The sequence below is a fragment of the Antechinus flavipes genome, chromosome 2 (assembly GCF_016432865.1).
Source record: "Antechinus flavipes isolate AdamAnt ecotype Samford, QLD, Australia chromosome 2, AdamAnt_v2, whole genome shotgun sequence".
In the NCBI taxonomy this organism is placed as follows: domain Eukaryota; kingdom Metazoa; phylum Chordata; class Mammalia; order Dasyuromorphia; family Dasyuridae; genus Antechinus; species Antechinus flavipes.
This window is the reverse complement of record NC_067399.1, coordinates 115,331,610-115,348,867: the sequence shown is the minus strand read 5'-3', so window position 1 is coordinate 115,348,867 and position 17,258 is coordinate 115,331,610. Positions and strand designations below refer to the sequence as shown.

The 17,258-nt window shown below is 35.9% G+C and overlaps 1 protein-coding gene across 2 annotated transcripts in view; it reads left to right on the top strand.

Annotated features, from left to right (window-relative positions):
- Positions 1-17,258, top strand: part of SPRED2 (sprouty related EVH1 domain containing 2) — a 165,475-nt gene that overhangs the window by 130,554 nt on the left and 17,663 nt on the right. For both annotated transcript variants that reach the window (XM_051975399.1, XM_051975400.1), the window contains exons 3-4: positions 277-445; positions 8,562-8,626. In XM_051975399.1, the coding sequence (XP_051831359.1) occupies positions 277-445; positions 8,562-8,626 (234 nt within the window). The remainder of the gene's footprint in view (positions 1-276; positions 446-8,561; positions 8,627-17,258) is intronic.

Below are 17,258 nucleotides of genomic sequence, written 5' to 3'. Positions count from 1 at the left end.
GCCAGATTACAGAGTTAAATGGGTGGTAAGAAAATTGAAATTGTGTGTTAAAGAGTATTCATTTGAAAAATTTGATAGCCAATGAGAAGAAACAAGATAGCACCTAGAGAAGAAGCAAGGAACAAAGTTGGCTTTGATACTGTTACTGTTTTTGAGGTTGTAGGAGTTTTGTAGTTTAAAGTTGGGAGACCTCAATGCCATCTCTTCTTAACTAAGCTTCTGGACCTCATTACAACAGTATCATTTGTAACTATTCCCATGTATTTAATCTTTTAGGTGGTATTGGAATGCTACGTAAGAAAAGACTTGGTCTACACGAAAGCAAACCCAACATTTCATCATTGGAAAGTTGATAATAGAAAGTTTGGGCTTACTTTCCAAAGCCCAGCTGATGCTCGAGCCTTTGACAGAGGAGTGAGAAAAGCAATAGAAGACCTGATCGAAGGTACTGGATTCTTTAACTGGAATTTGCTCACTGCACAATGGGATTGTATGGATTTTCAAGCTTTTTAAAAATCTTTTTCCTGCTATTTGTTGGGATTATTGTTGTTATTTGTTTTTGTTATTTTGGTTTGAAGAATATTTCTTGGTTAGTGCTTTTGGACAGGATCAGATGACTAGATGCAAAGACTTGGTATTCAGTCCAACCAACGTTTATTAAATACTTACTTTGTGTAAGGCACTATTCCTAGACACTGGATATACAAAATTTAAACAAAAAAAATAGGCCCTGTTCTCAAAGAATTTATACTCTTCTGGGAGAGTTGCAACATGTAAGTAGCTAAGTACATATTTGATTATTTGAGAAGGACAGAACAAGCATAAGCACCCAAGGAAATTCGGAGATATTTCCCATAAGCAGTGGCACATGGCTTGAATCTTGAATGAAGCCAGAGAATCTAAGAATGGGTTTGAGGAGAGATACTGAAGTGCCTTCCTCAAAGAAAAAATGAAAATAGACCTTATGATAAGGGGAAGTTATTTAGATCAGAGAAACACCTTTTTGGCAACTGCTACTCATGACATACTTAACCAAGACAGGTAGTACTCTTGATGAATTGAATATATGGAAGTTCTAGAAATAAATTCCTTATCCAAATTTCACTTTAGTCCTGTCCTCAAACTGCCTTTGTTTTGGGGTATATCCAGTTGGCTCTCAACAAACTCACAGTCATATTCTATTAAGAAAAAGCTCCAGGAAGCTGAGCTTCTGGGAAATGATCCAACAATTTGTATCCTGTTCCCTGGATTTCCATTTGGTCTGTGATTGATCAATCGACCAATAGATATTTATGGAACAATTCCTGTATATGTCCCTAGGATATCTAACACAATGCTAGAATCTGTGGTCAGTCCAGGAGTGAAGCCTAATAGTATCAGTTAGTTTTTGAATGGACTGAGTCTTCCAGTCCCCTTCCCCAACTGTATCTAAGAGGCAACTGGTGGCAGATTGTTAGAAGACCAGGCCTAGAGTCAGGAAGACCTGAATTTAAATGCAGCCTCTCTTACTAGCTTTGTAACCAGAGTAAGTCATTTAATCTCTATCTGCTTCAGTTTTTTAAACTGTAAAATGGAAACTCATAATAGCACAAATCTCCCAGAGTTGTTACGAGGAACAATTGAGATAATATTGGTTAGCATAGCATGTGCAGCACATAGTAGGCACCTAACAGATGCTTGTTTCCTTCCTTCCTAATCTAGACTACTTTAGCCCCAGACATGAGCCAGTGCCTCACCATCCACAGAAGGTAATGAATCATAGATTATATGTTTTGGAACTAGAAAGGATCTCAGAGAGATCATTTAGTCTAATTCCCTCATTTTACAGGTAAGGAAACTGAGGCCCAGAGAAGTTAAATAGTCCCAAGGGTGGTTAATGGCAGAGCTGGAATGGGAATTTAATACAATACTCTTTCTATTGTATTATGTACTGCCATTTTGCAGGAAATTATTTCCCAAAGGCATTTAATACTTAATTAGGCACCCAGATATAAAGCCATTAATTTAAAATAATTTTGTGCTGCATTCTTTTTAGGCAGAGGCCTGGAGTAGATGACCACTACCCCTTCTTATGTTGAAAACCATGAGGCTAAAAGATAAAGAAGTACTCTGATAGCCTGCCCTTTCCATCAGTTATTTTAATTTGAGAGTTGAAAAATGCCTTAAGAGTTTGTCTAATCTACTCCCCAACATTTTACAGAAAATATCCTATGGGTTGCTAATTTATAGAAATCGCTTTTCTCTGGATGGGTAACAGAGAGGAATTTTAATTTTTGTTAGTTTTGTAACCTTTGTGCTTTCCAAAGCAACATACTAGCTAGTTGGTTTATTAAAAAAAAAAAAAAAATGGGAAAAGGTATCAACTTTTTGTAGCTGAAAGTTTGTTAACAAAAACAATATTTAAAATATAGCTAAAAATCTTTGCACCTAGATAATCATAGTTACCTTTTATATCAAACAGTCTAAAGAATAGGAATCATAGAATTGTAGAAATAGAAGGGAAACTTAGGTTATTTCATGCAATCTCTCTTTGCAGCATTTTACAGTTGGGGAAACTGAGGCCAAAAGAAGTCAGGGGTCTTGCCACCCAATTAGTTCATGCTCTTGTCTCATACTCTCTTTTCCATCTCTTAAATCTAACTTCCAATTACTTAAATGAAATTGTTCTCACTAACAAACTTTTTTCTTTAAAAAAAAAAAAATCACCTATATTTTGCCCCAGTCCAGAGAACCATTATAAATAACAGTGTTTTTTTTTTTTAAAAAAAAAGGAAAAGGAGATTCAACAAAACTGATTAATAATTAGCTAATAAACATTTATTAAATGCCTACCATGTGCCAAGAACTGTTCTAAGTATTAGGGATATACAAATAAGGAAAAAAAAGGGAGAGAGAAACTTTGCCCTTAAAGAAGTTTGAGTCTAATGAGGAAAGGTAATGCCCAAAAGAAAATTGAAAAGTAGGGAGAGGAGAGTGGTATGGATGCGTGATGGACTTCCATCCAAAGGAGTACAGCCAGGAGAAAACTGGAAGCTTTAGGAGGAGTTCTTTGCTCAGGATTCTAATCACAGGGACAGAGAGTACTGTTGAGTACTGAGGTTGCTGCCATCTTGAAAGATAATTAATGTCTTGATAACAGGATTCCTTTAGCCATGATAAATTCCAATTCTTCCCCCTCTCCAAAACAAAACAAAAACCAAATAACCTTTATTTTATCTAATGCTCTACATTCACAGATCCCCTTGCCTCTGCCTCTTTTCTCTTCTTTGAAGCAAAGCCTAGTCTTTATAGTTTCACAACATTCATCATCATTTGTTACCAACAGACTCTTTAATTGCTAATTCTAGTGGTCAATTTTGGAACCTTAAGCTTTTTCACCTCTCTGGCTTTTGGCATGTTGACCAGACATCCAAAAAAAGGATCATCTTTTCTTCCGGTTCTTCTTTGATCTCTCTTACTGTGCTTTTCCTTTGCTGTCTTCTGCCCTCTTCTTGGCTTCTTCAGGAAGGTAAAGGAAATTAGTGTTAGTCAGCACCTACTATGTGCCAGGCACTAACACTTTACAAATATCATCTCACGTATCTTCACAGAAACCCTGGAAGGCAGTTGTTGTTGTGATCCCCATTTCATAGTATAGGAAACTGAGGCAGAGAATGGTTAAGTGACTTGCTGAGTACCACTTAGCTAGTCTGCAGCTGGATTTGAACATGGGTCTCCCTGCCTTCCATCCAGCATTCTATCACTTGTACCAGCTTGCTATCTCTAGGTGTTCACCATTGGTCAGGCGTGGGCCTTTTCAGTATATTCTTCCCTGACTTTTAGCTCCTGCATCTACAAACATGACTTCTACCTCTTCCTGTCCATCCTTGACCTCTCTCCAGAGCTTCAGACCTGTCTCTCCAGTTGACTGCAGGACATCTCCACTTAGATGTCCTACGTTGGACTTAATCCAGTCTGAGTTTCAGATTAAAAATTTAATAAACATTTTAATTGCTCACTATGTGCAAAGATCCTCTGCTAATTGAGACCATGTAGCATGCCATATAAAAAGAGTTCTTGTCATCAGAAAGCCCTGAGTTCAAATCACTCTTTTCTGATGCTAACGAACTATAGGACCACTTCAATCCTCTGCGCTTCAGAATACTCCCCAGGATTTAACTATTAGTTTGGGTTGGTGAAGAGCAGTCCAGGGCTAATGACATCCCAGATCCCTGGGTGTTGTATTGACAGAACTTCAATGTTTTTGGCAGTAGTTTTGCCATGGCCTCAGGCTTCTGCATCACCACCTTAGGGGTCGTTGAGCCTTCCTTCTGCCTAACCTCTCATATGCAGTCACTTAGCAAATCCTTTGAAGGAAGCTTCCTCTCCTTTATTCCCTTTTCTCTATGCTCATTGCCCTTCATCCTTTACTACCACCCTTGTATACACTGCCACAATAATATCCCAACTAATGTCATTCTCGTTCTCCTCTCTAATCCATCCTTCACATTGATGGCAACAAATTTAGCTTTCTTTTCCAGTGATTTGTTCTTAGTAGCAGATAGAACACTGGGCTTGGAATTAGAAGATTCTGAATTCGCATTTGACTTCAAACATTTACTAGCTGTATGATCTAGAGCAAATCACTTAACCTCTGTTTACTTCACTTTCTTTCACTATAAAATGGGGATAATAACAATGCCTATCTCACACAATTGTTAAGATTAAATGGGATAAAAAATTAAAAAAAAAAAGATTAAATGGGATAATATTTTTAAAGCACTTAACTCAATTCCTAGCTGTAACTGTTCTCCCCCATCCTTCCCCAATTTCTCCTGTCTTTTTATTGGCACTCCCTATTGTTTATCAAGTTCAGACTCATTAGCTTAACATTCAGGGGATTCTACAGTTTGGTACTTATTCTCCCTTTGCGTCCTTATTTCATTCTGCTTTTATATGGCTTTAGAAGTACACTGTTATAGTTTGGGGTAACATTATAGCAAAAATATTAGGCACAGTGAACTTGTTTGGTGACATTGTAGAATGATTACAATTTATGCTGTAAAGAAGAATTCCTGGGTAAAGAGAGGAACATGATGCTGTTGTCTTCCATATACTTTAACTGCCTGTCCTCAGAATACACTCTACCAATTTTATTTTCCCTTAACTTCAGTGATGAAATTAAAGTTATTATTCAGAAACAGCTCTATTTTAAAAAAAAAAAAAAACAAAAAAAACATGAGCAGTACAATGGTATTTGCTTCTTAATGAAATCAAAAATTAAATAAGAAACTACTTTCTAAGAAGAAAATTTATATTTATATTTTTTCCCCTAAATAGCATTACATTTACAGATTCAGTCCAAAGTGACTAAATATCATCTACTGAATCATGTCACCTTTGTGCCATTCAAGGTTGCCTGTAACAGATTACTAAGCATGGTTGTCAGGGATGGTGGCTAGGATCCACTGGCACAAACCTACAGGAATATTCTGCCTTCCAGCCCAGTCAGCAAGCAAATCCTGGAGTCTTTCCATTGAGAAAAATATAGAACTAAAGATGGCATGTGAATAGCCAAATCAGAACTTCCTTTAGAAGATATATTTGTGGTTTTGAGGGTTTTTTGTTTTTTTTTTAATTTCTAGTCTTTCAGGCCCTTAGTTTTCTTTTTTAAAATTTTATTTAGTACTTTTCTTTAGCTACATTTAAAATAATTTTTAAAACTTTTGAGTTCCAGATTCTCTCCCTTATTATCACCTTCAGTCCCTATTAAAAAAGCACATCTGAAAGTTATGCAAACCATTTCCATAAAAGTCATGTTATGACAGAAAACAGAGGTCTTTTCCCTGCCCCCAAAAAATACTCTCAAGAAAAATAAAGTAGAGGGAGAAGGAGAGAGAATGCTTCAATTTGTTTTCATATACAATCAGTTCCTTCTCTGGATATGGACAGGATTTTTCATCATTTTTTCATCAACTTCCGAGTAGTTGTGGATCATTGTATTTCTGAGAATGGCAAAGTCATTTCCAGCTGATCATCCCATAACATTGCTATTACTTTGTACACAGTACATTTCACTTTGCTTAAGTTCATGGAGGACTTTTTAGATTTTTTCTGAGAGTATCCTACTCATCATTTCCTAGAGGATAATAATATTCCATCATAATCACATACCACAATTTATTCAGCCATTCCCCAATTGATGGACATCCCCTCTATTTCCATTTTTTTGCCCTGTAGAGAACTGCTACAAATATTTTTATACATATAGGTCCTTTTACTTTTTCTTTTAAATCTCTTTTGGGATTCATGGCTCATAGTGGTATTGTTAGGGGAAGATATATTTGTCTAAAAAAACAACAACAAATAAACCTTTAATCAATTTGAGCAAGGATAGCATATTCTTTACTCATTATTGGGTCTAGGAAGAAATGAATGAAAATAGCTTTTTAAAAAAATGCATGACCTCAAACTCATTTAAGCATAGAAGGTTTTAGTCAATTATTCACTGCAATTGTGTGATGGCTAAACTGGTCAGTGAAAACTAATTTTCCTAATCTAAGGTTATCACAAAAGGCAACTGTTTGTTTAAAGTATAAGCAAGAAACATAACTTCAAATGTGTTGATGATATGGACATCAATCCATATCTCTATCATTAATAATAGCTAACATTTATGTTGCACTTTAAGGTTTGCTAAACACTTGGTATATATCATCTCTTTGATCCTCAATATAGCCCTGGGGAATAGATGCTATTATTATTCCTGTTTTGCAGATGAGACTGAGAGAAATTAAGTGACATGTTTAGGGTCAGAGACAGCTACTCCATAACTGAGGCAGGATTTGATTCCAGGTCTTCATGAGTCTAAATCAATAAACAATACCACTTGATTCATAGTTAGATGGTGCCCCTAGAATGGATTGGCTCTGCACTATTCTTTGTGACTCTGACATGGACACACTTCAATTTAAGTGAGTTTTGGGGCAGCTAGGTGGCAAAGTGGATAGAGTTCTGGCCCTGAAGTTAGGTGGACTTGAGCTCAACTGTAGTCTCAGACATGTACTAACTGAGTGACCCTGGGCAAGTCACTTAACCCCAATTGCTTTCAAATAAAAAATTTTTAAGTGAGCTTTGAAAGGAGGAATTCTGATGCTCAGTTGAAATCATGATAGAGAGATGGGTATGTGTGCCAACAGTATGTTTATTTAGTTGTGCCTTTTCAGGCACTGTATATGAATATTTAGACAACTGCTTCTCACACTTTTTCTAGGGGGATATTTTAATCTTCTTGTATATTGGTAAAGAAAGAAATATAGACTCCTAGATCCTCACAACTAAAAGGTTCCTTGAAGGCTGTCTAGTCCATCACTACCTCCATTTTACAGATGAAAAAACTGAGTTCCAAATTAAATGCTTTTTCTCAAGGTCATGTATGTAGCATCATCGTTCCTGAAAATCCTAATCAAAAAATGGAGTCAAAGCTTAATTTTTAATCATTTTACAAAAGAGAGGGGAGAAAAGACTATAAAAAAGCCTGATAATTTTGTGTATTTTTTTCTTGCCAACCACTAACTTCATTTTAATTATTCTACACATTATTAATCCTGGTAGGAAAAAAAAAAAAAAGACGATAGGCTATGGCTGCTTGTAAATATAAACTTCTTTTGTTTAGTCTCTTTTCCAAGAATATTTATATAACTTGCATACCAGGATGAAGAAAGATGTGAAGTTGTAAATAAACTTAGCTTTTGTAGGCTGATTCCTGTTCCACCATGAGATAAGCTGTTTTTTTTTCCCTGACATGTCTCTAGATTTTAGCTGAAAACAGCAGGGCATAAATAAGTCCCCGGAATTCTAAGTGCCAAGAGAAGAAGCAGTGTGGTTAAGGGTCCAGAAATCCAATCTTCAGCCTTTGCCAGAGATCCTTACTTCTAAGTCATAAGAGTTGGCACAATCTGGCTTTTAAGAGTCCTAGAATATTTGGACCTGGAAGTGAGCCCAGAAATCATTAAACCCATTTCCCTCATTCTGCACCATGAGAAAATGGGGCCAGAGTTGCTCAAGGTCAAATAGGTCATTAGTGACCAGACCAGCACTGCTTGATAACTGACAAGTAAAGTTCAGCTTTGAATTTTCCTCGTGACATAGCAGTAACTCCTGGGATCTCAAAAGCTCTCTTACTGAAGCATAAACCATGGAAGAGCCTCCGGTCCAGTAAGGTTTCAAGGACTCCAAGCCCAGTAATGAGCTAGTCTAGGTGTCTCATTTGATAGGCTTATTCCAGATCGGAGAGGTTCATCACTAGAGGTTTGGCCCCTAGGTGGCCATTTATTTGACTACTATGATTTATGGAGACCATCTGTCAAAACAGAGCTGGCTACAGTCTGCATATAAGTGAAATAAATGACAGGCATCCAAAGCATAAAACATTTGCTCGTTTTTCATATTTCATTGATGTTGATCCATTTTGTGTACAAACACATAGCAGAATATTAGCTTAATTGACATTATTCTTGAAAACATAATGTATTCCTCGTGGTCAACTTTTCTTTATATGTATTTTCCCATCTCCTTCCTAGGATCTACAACTTCTTCTTCCACAATCCATAATGAAGCTGAGCTTGGAGATGATGACGTTTTTACAGTAAGTGCACTTAGTTCATTGGGTTGGGTGTTTCTCCTCCCCCTCACCCCCTCCCAGATAATTGGATGAAGAATCAAAAAGGTTTCATTTATGGATTCCGGTTACAGGCATGAGATAACGCTTTCAGTCTGCACTTGATTCTTTTCTTCAAATACTCTCATTGAGCACATGTGTCCTTTCAACAATTTAATCCATTCTAATTTCTCATTCTTTGGACCTTATTGCCATGGATATATGGTTTCTCATTTTCCTTTAGATATGCTTCCTTACATAGCTCTGGTCTAGATTTCTTTTTCTTGCTTCATTTTATTTTTTAATATGGCTATTGCAGAAATCTGTTTTGTATAACATACATATTTAATAGATTTTGTTTTTCATGCCTTCTCAATAAGTAAAGTAGGGAAAGGCAGAGAATTTGGAAGTGTTTTTTTTTTTTTTTTTTTTTAAAGAATAAAAAATTCTCTATGCTTTAAAAACAAACACATTTTTAAAAATTAAAAGTCCAAGGGAAAATAGAGGTCTGGGGAAAGGCATTTGATTCAGTGTGTTAGGGCCCAATCAGTTGCTTTCTGTGATTTGCGTTGTCATTTAATATCAAACAACAAGTATTTTATCATGTGCTGACTCAACCCAGGCTGGCTGGACTGTGGATTACACAAAAGTAAAAGATGTAAAATCTCTAACAATCTCTGTTGTTAGGTAAAGAAGATTGATATAAGGCAGGTATGGGAGGAATTGTGCTGGTGGTTTTTTTTTTTTAACATGTATAAGACATTGTATAATTTAATGTGGTTAAGTGTTCAAAAGGAAGATCTGGAGGTGAATGAAAAAAAAAATTGAGCAGCTAAAAACATTTGGGAACTCTTGAATAGGGGATTTGAAGTTAGAGAATCTGACTTCAGATTCTTCCTCTGCTCCCAACTACTTGTATGATCGTGGGAACATCACTTAACCTCCTCTGGATTTCAGTCTCTTCATCTGTAAAAGGAGAGGGTTAGGTTTAATGATCTTGTAGTTCCCATAGAACTTCTGAATCCTTGATCCTGTGAGTCAGGGCTTGGAGCGAAGAATGAACATAATGTGTGCACGGGACAGCAAGGAGGTCCTGCCTGACTTGAAAAGGGCCACCCACAGCAGTCATTTACCTTCATGAAGTGATTGGTATGGTGTGGATCTGAGCAGGCTTCCTTTAGTGCTCTGACCAGATCCTCTCCACAGTTGGCATGTTGCTGATAATATCTGTTCCTTTGTCACAGTTCACAGAGACAAACAACAGCAGGCGGGTTAAAAGGTGGCTTCCTGTACTCCGGAGCAAAGTTATCCTTAGCAGCTGCTTCCCAGCTACCTGCCAGCAGTGATTTATAGAATGGAGAGAGGAGATGAGGCCTGATTGAAGCCAGGATAGTCTTGTTATCTGTAGAGATATATGTGCTGTGAGAGGTTAAAAACATGTTTCCGCATTTCTTTCTAATACCAATAGTTTCCAATATAAAATTGGGGTAGAAATTTTACATAATTTACCTACTGTGAAATGAGGCATGCTGGAGTTATAGAAAGGACTTAGAAATTATCTAGTTAGTTTTCAAATTAAAAAAAAAAAAGTTCAGTCCAGAGACAGAAAATAATCCATCTTGGGTCACACTTAGAATAAGGAGAAAATGTGAGACTAGACTCTCGAGTCCCTTAAATCCCAACGTTTTTAAATCAGCATATTGTAAATGGGCAAAAGATTGGAGGACAGTTCTGCCAAAACATACTTTTTTTGTTTTGTTTTGAGAACATACAACTAGGAAGTGTTTAATGTCTAAAGTTGGCTTTGAACTCAAGTCCTTCTGAATTCAGGACTGGTGCTTAATCCACAGCATCATCTAGCTTTCCTCAAAATACATTTAATGTTTTACATATTTGGCTTTTAGCTAAGAAAGACTGAGTTTAGGAACCACCAAATGAAGATATGTATAGAGACCTACAATCTAGGAACAAAGACGTCTCCTTATATTTATAACTGTTAGAGTAAATAATGCACCACTGAAACTCAAGTAAAAGAAATGAATAGTAGTTTTAAATAATTGCATTTTTACTCTTCAAGGTGAGGAGACAGTGGTCTCAGTAACTTGTGCCTTCTGCTTGTATGGACTAGGAGGTTTAGTATTTGTTTCTTAATGAAAAGCTGGAAGACGAGTCCACAATTCAAGAGAGAGAGAGAGAGAGAGAGACTAACTTTATGCAATATATTGTATCCAGTTTTATTATATTCAGTATATGGATTGGGTCATTCCTCAAGTGTCATTTCTGTAAACTTTTGATTATTCAGTTTTCATATCATTCTCACTTGCTTCAAAGCCTTTTTAAGAATCCTCAAAAAAAATACATTTATCAGTCTGCATATGTATGATACAGTTCTCCCCAGCATATTAAAATTTAAACTTAACACACCACTCCAAGCATCAAATTCTGATTCTTGCCATCCTTCAACTGTTTTATATTATATCAAGGGTCATGCAGGTTTGGGGATCTTCTCTGGGGGTCAGCTCTGTCATGTGGAGATCTCCATGAGACTCTGGGCAATAAGAATCGGTTCTGGAGTGAAATGGATTGACTGAAAGAGAAAGTGCTAGAGATAACACTCTAAACTTAGCTTACCTCTTAAGATCATCACAGTCTCAACTAACCCTATATTCCTAGGCTGATTATATATTATTCTTTCTCAATCCAAGCCAAACTTGCTGATTCCCCTGCTCTGTTTTAGAATAGGCTGCCTCTCATACCTGGAATATACTGTCTCCTCACTTTGGCCCTAGAAACTACATCCCTTCATGCTTCTGATCTTGAGGCTTTTCCTGATTCCCCTGGTCATCAGTTCCCTGATTCTCCTCCATCTCCTATCTCCAATCATTTGGAATTTGTTTGGTATTTTATTTATCTCTATATATGCTGGTTCCCCCAGTACGGCTGAGGGCAGAACTATTTCTTTCTTTCTTTCTTTCTTTTTTGGGGGTCCTGTATCCACAGAGTCTATCAAAGAAGTATGGAAAGTAGGTATAATGTTGAGTTGGATTTTCAGTTCATCAGTCTTGCTGCTTTTCTCCCTTTGTTCCTTTTCATATAGCCAACCTGTGGACATTAATCTGTCCCTTTCTTTGTGCAGTTTACCTGCAGCTCTAATCCTCCATCAGTAAATTAGCTGAATCTGCTTTTTTTTTTTTTTAATGCAGCTTGAGGGACTACAATGGGACCTGTAGTTTCTATAAATGGCATGAGTAGATTTCATCCCTAGCCTAATGCACTTTGGAAGGGCAATTTGAGTTTAAAGAAGCTCTCAAGAATGGTATAGCTGGGAGTAAGGTTGCCAGGTAAAAAAATTAAGGAATACTGGGCTATACTTAGCTTGCTGCCAAATTCCTGTTCTTTAGCAATATCAGTTCATAAAAATCTGACCATGTATATACTGTCGCAGTCTTCTAAAGCCATTCTTAATCTTTTTGGATAGATAATAGTAGCCTGTTTAAATTACGGTCTTTGGAGCATGCAGCTGAAGGGTGTGGGTGGGTGTGGGGGAGGGGGAGTATGTATAAATGCTTGCTCACTATATAGTCTAATCTGTAATCTGTGGTTGTTTCTTTGGCATTTCAGCAGCTGTTGCTGTGTGAATAGCAAAATTCTGATTTTAAGACGAAGATTAATAGAGGGTGTGTGTGTGTGTGTGTGTGTGTGTGTGTGTGTGTGTATGTGTGTGTATTTTTTTTTCCCACATATTTACTCCATATTATGTTAGTAGCTTTTACGGTTCATTAAAAGCCACAAAAGAATGGGATTTCCTGGAATCTTGTAGAGCAGTCTATTAGCTCCTGGGGTTCACCTCCCTCCTGATTTGGCCTGTGATTTATTTATTATTCCCTCCCCCTTTGTCTTGAAAAGAATTAGACTAAAATGATAAAGGGATTTGATGAAGCTTGGGATGATTGGGAGAGAGAAATATTAAAAGTGAATATTTTAGGTTTGTTTTTTGTTTTCCTCAAATTTTATTCATAAGGACCTGAAATTTCATGTAAATGTTAACATCCTGTTTAATGGACATTTTTTTCATCATTGAGTATTGGGGCTGTTTTTCCCAACTCTAACAATTATATTAAAAATGTGGAGAAATTGTTATAGATCCCTTGAAGGGACAATCTCAATTCTTTCAACCAAATTAATTTTTTGCAATTTGCTTTGTGTGTTTGGGAGAGACGAACTGGAAAGAACACAATAGCCCTGGTAAAACAGACACCACTGTTTTTTCAGTGCTGGGTATTGAACTCAAGGGAGTTTTATCTTTATAAAGAGGTTGAATTGTATAGCTCAATTAACCTTTTAGTAGCTGCACCCGTATTCACTATAGCCTATTAGGAAGCAATCTGTGCTTCCTGTTTGGGGATCTGGGTGGTCTCTTTTCTCTTGAAGGGATGTATACAGGGTGTGTGACAGAAGTTAATGGGGAAATGTTTGAATTGCTGTGAAATGAGAAAAACCATAGAAATGTCAAGTCCTTAGAAGCATAGTTCTTAGACAAAAGGAATCAAAAAAATAATCTGGTCCCACCTCAGCCTTCTTTCTAATGTTAGTTAATGTTAGTAATCTGTTAGTTCATTGGCATATCTGATCCCTAGAGAATTCATTTCTTTTTTTTTTTTTAATACCTTTTATTTATATTACTTTTATTTTGGAATATATCCTTCTTCCCACCATACCCAAAAAATAAAAAAGAAAGAAGAGGGAAAATCAACTGAGTGAAATTTTATACAGTATTATATTACCTGCCTATATTCGCTCACCTCTGCAGAGGAAAGGGGTAAATGTTCTCATTTTTTTCTTTGGGGTCAAGTTTGATCATTATAATTCAATATTTCATTTTTTTTGATTTTTGTTCTTCTACTTACATTGTTATAGTCATTGTGTATATTGTTTTCTTGGTTCTGCTTGCTTCTTTTTATATCAATCCTTATCAATCTTTCTATGATCCCTAACTTCATTATATTCATCATTTCTTAGTGTGTAGTAATATTCCATTATGGCCACATATCACAATTTGTTTAGCTGTTCCCCAGTTAATGGGCATCTACTTTGTTTCTATTTCTTTGCTATTTCAAAAAATGTTGCAATCACTATTTTGGCATTTATGGGACCCTTTTTTTTTTTTCTTTCATGGACATCTATAGAGAAGGAACCCTAGAGATTTTTAAATGACTTCCCCAACATCACAGTTGACTATCTAGTAATGGAGTCAAGACCCAGAAACCAAGTCTCCTACCTTCTCATTTATTGCCTTTTCCATTTATGCCTCAGCTTTTTTGCTCAATTATGTCAAGTGTATTTACTAAGTTCCCATTGATGTTATCTGAAAAGAGAACAAAGAATGTGATAATAAAATCACAGGGCTATCTCTAAACAGAGGCAATGTGGCTTAGTGGAAAGAACAATGAGTTTAGGGTTGGGGTATCTGGCTTATATCTTAGCTCTGTCACTCATCTGTATGCTTCTGGGCAAGTCACATCACCTCTGTGGGCTTCAGTTTCCTCATCTGTAAAATAAGCCATTTTGGATTAGGTGACCTCTATATTTCTTTAAAATTGTATGTGTAACGGCAACGATAAGATTATACGATGATCAATTCTAATGGATGTGGCTCTTTTCAACAATGAGCTGATTCCAATGATCTTGTGATGAAACGAGCCATCCTCCCACCCAGAGAGAGGAGTGTGGAAACTGAATCACCACATAGCCTTTTCACTCTTTTTGTTGTTGTTTGCTTGCATTTTGTCTTCTTTTTTCATTTTTTCCCTTTTTGATTTGATTTTTCTTGCACAGCAAGATAATTGTATAAATATGTATACATATATTGGATTCAACATATATTTTTAAGATGTTTAACATATATTAAATTACTTGCCATCTAGGGGAAGGAATGGAGGGAAAGAGGAGAGGAATTTGGAACACAAGGTTTTTTAAGGCCTAATGTTAAAAAATTATCCACACATATGTTGTGAAAATAAAATAAAATAAAAATTTTATGTGTAATTCTGTGATCTATCCTTGGGCCACATAAGAAAGGGAAGAAACTAAGGAATAGAGAATTAATGACCTAAGTTTCTTCAGAGATAGAATTTGCTACCAGTTCATTTCTCTAATAGCTATCACATTTCAGAAGAGTATTCTGGGGGATAAAGAAAAAATGTAAGATATCTTAAAAAAAATAAAATAAAATGAGTTCTGAAAACAAGATTCACTGATTACCGACACAAAGATACAGATCTTTCTTGCCTTGATGTGCTAATGCACTATGAAAACTTAGGTGGATACTTTTTTAAAGAATAATTATTATTTGAAGGTAAAAGGGATCTTAAAAGTTAAAAAAAAAACCATTTTACAGAGAAGATAATATTAACTGAGTATGTTTGAAAGTAATATATTTCACATGGTTTTGATTTGATTGACTTTGAAATAGAAAGAGGTGAAATAGAAATTGGCTACTCTAAGTTATATCTTGTTTTTATTTGCTTTGTAATAATATAACTTTCTCCTTGGTGGTGTGTGTGTGTGTGTGTGTGTGTGTGTGTGTGTGTGTGTGTGTGTGTGTGTATTTTAAAGTAAACATAATAAAGTAGCACCAGATTAGTTTCCTAAATGTTTGAATGACAAATTTCTGGTATCTCCATTACTCTTGGGGAACCAAAAATAACCCCAATAGGTATGTTGGAGATATATTTTTAGGACATGTTGTGTGTTTTACTATCATTTAATTGGACAGGGACATAGATTATTTTTAATAGTATTTTATTTTTCCAAGTACATGCAAAGATAGTTTTCAACATTTGCATCTGAAAAATCTAGTATTCCAAATTTTTCTCCCTCCCAGGTGGTAAGCAATCTGATGTAGGTTAAATGTGTACAGTTTTTCTAACATATTTCCATATTCATCATGCTACACAAGAAAACTCTGATCAAAAAGAAAAAAAACAAGCAAACAACAATAACAAAAAGAGGTGAAAATACTATGCTTTGATCTCATCACAATTCTTTTTCTGGATGTGAATGGCAGTTTCCATCGAGTCTATTGGAATTTCCTTGAATCACTTAATTGTTAAAAAGAACCAAGTCCATCACAGTTGATCATCACATAATATTGCTTATGCCATTTACAATATTCTCTTGATTCTGCTCATTTCATTCAGCATCAGTTCATGTAAGTCCTTTCAGGCTTTTCTGAAACCATCTAAACAGGAACACATCTTATTAAAAAAACAAACAAACAAACAAACAAAAAAACTGCAAAGCTCTATCTTAGTGGGGCAGATTTCTATCCATAATTTTTCAAGAGGGAAAGCATGAACCTTTAACATTTTGGGTTCCCCATCTCCATTTTATTACTTTTCTGAGTTTTAGGAGCTGTTGTTACTGTTATCCCTTTTCCCAGGTGGGGGCAAAGTTATAAATGAGTTAAATTTGCCTCCTTTAGAGTTCATTGGAGTGTTTTGGTTTGGTGAAGGGATATTATAGATACAGAGAGTGTTTGATTTGGAAATATGCATGCTTTGCTTCCCATTTCCTTTAAGGAAATGAATGAAAATTTACCAGCTTCTTAGTTTCTAAGCTTTTTCTGTTAGGGAGAGAGGGAAGAACAACCTTACAGAACATTAGCACATTTTTCCTCTTGTGGAATAATTCTACTATTGGCTCTCAGTTATATTTGCTGTAAAATAGGACATTGGATTTAGCTTTTAGATTTCTTCAACCCTGTGATCCTATATCTACAAAAACTAAAGCTGTATTTGAACATTGTTCTTTACCGAATTTGATGGCAGTTTTATTTGTTACTTGTGTTTTGTTTTAAAACTGTGGTTTCGGCCCTCTGACAAATCTCAGTAGGGAGAACTGGCTAACTTTCTTATCCACAATTTAGGGCTTTAAAGAGTTGTCTGAAGGCATGGAAAAGTTAAGCAGTTCACCATGCTCACACAGCTTAGTGTCTGTCAGAGGTAGAATTTGACTCCAGGTATTCGTGACACCAAACTAATACTCACTTTCTTAGCAGTTATACTAAAGCATAAAACCAGAAGAAGGGAGTGGAATGTAGATACTGGTGAAGGTATAAGACAAAACAATAAGAGTCAACATTATATTTAACATTTAAAGGATTACAGAACACTTAACAGAGGTTATTTAATTTGTATTTTGAGGCAATCCCATGAGTTTGACTCAGCAGGTAATGTTATTTTCATTTTATAGATAAAAAACTGAAATTGAGAGGTCATTTGATTTGCTCAGAAGGATCAGAGGTAGGACTCAAATCCATTTCCTCCTGACTCCCAATCCTGTGTCTTTCTACTGCCATTCACTCCCTTTCAAGGTACTAGACCAACTCTGCCTTAAGCCTGGCTGACCATACTGCAAGTACTTCTTGTTTTGTACCACAAAGTTGAACGACTTTATTTCTAAGGTGTGTGCATGTCTCTAAATAGTTTGCTATTTAAAAGTATTTCCCTTGAGTGTTCTTTCTGTGTGCTTGATTTGATGAGTATTTATTTCTAAATCCTTTCTAGTTAGGATACATTTCCCATGAAGCATCTTTCTGAGAACTGGGTGAATGAAAATG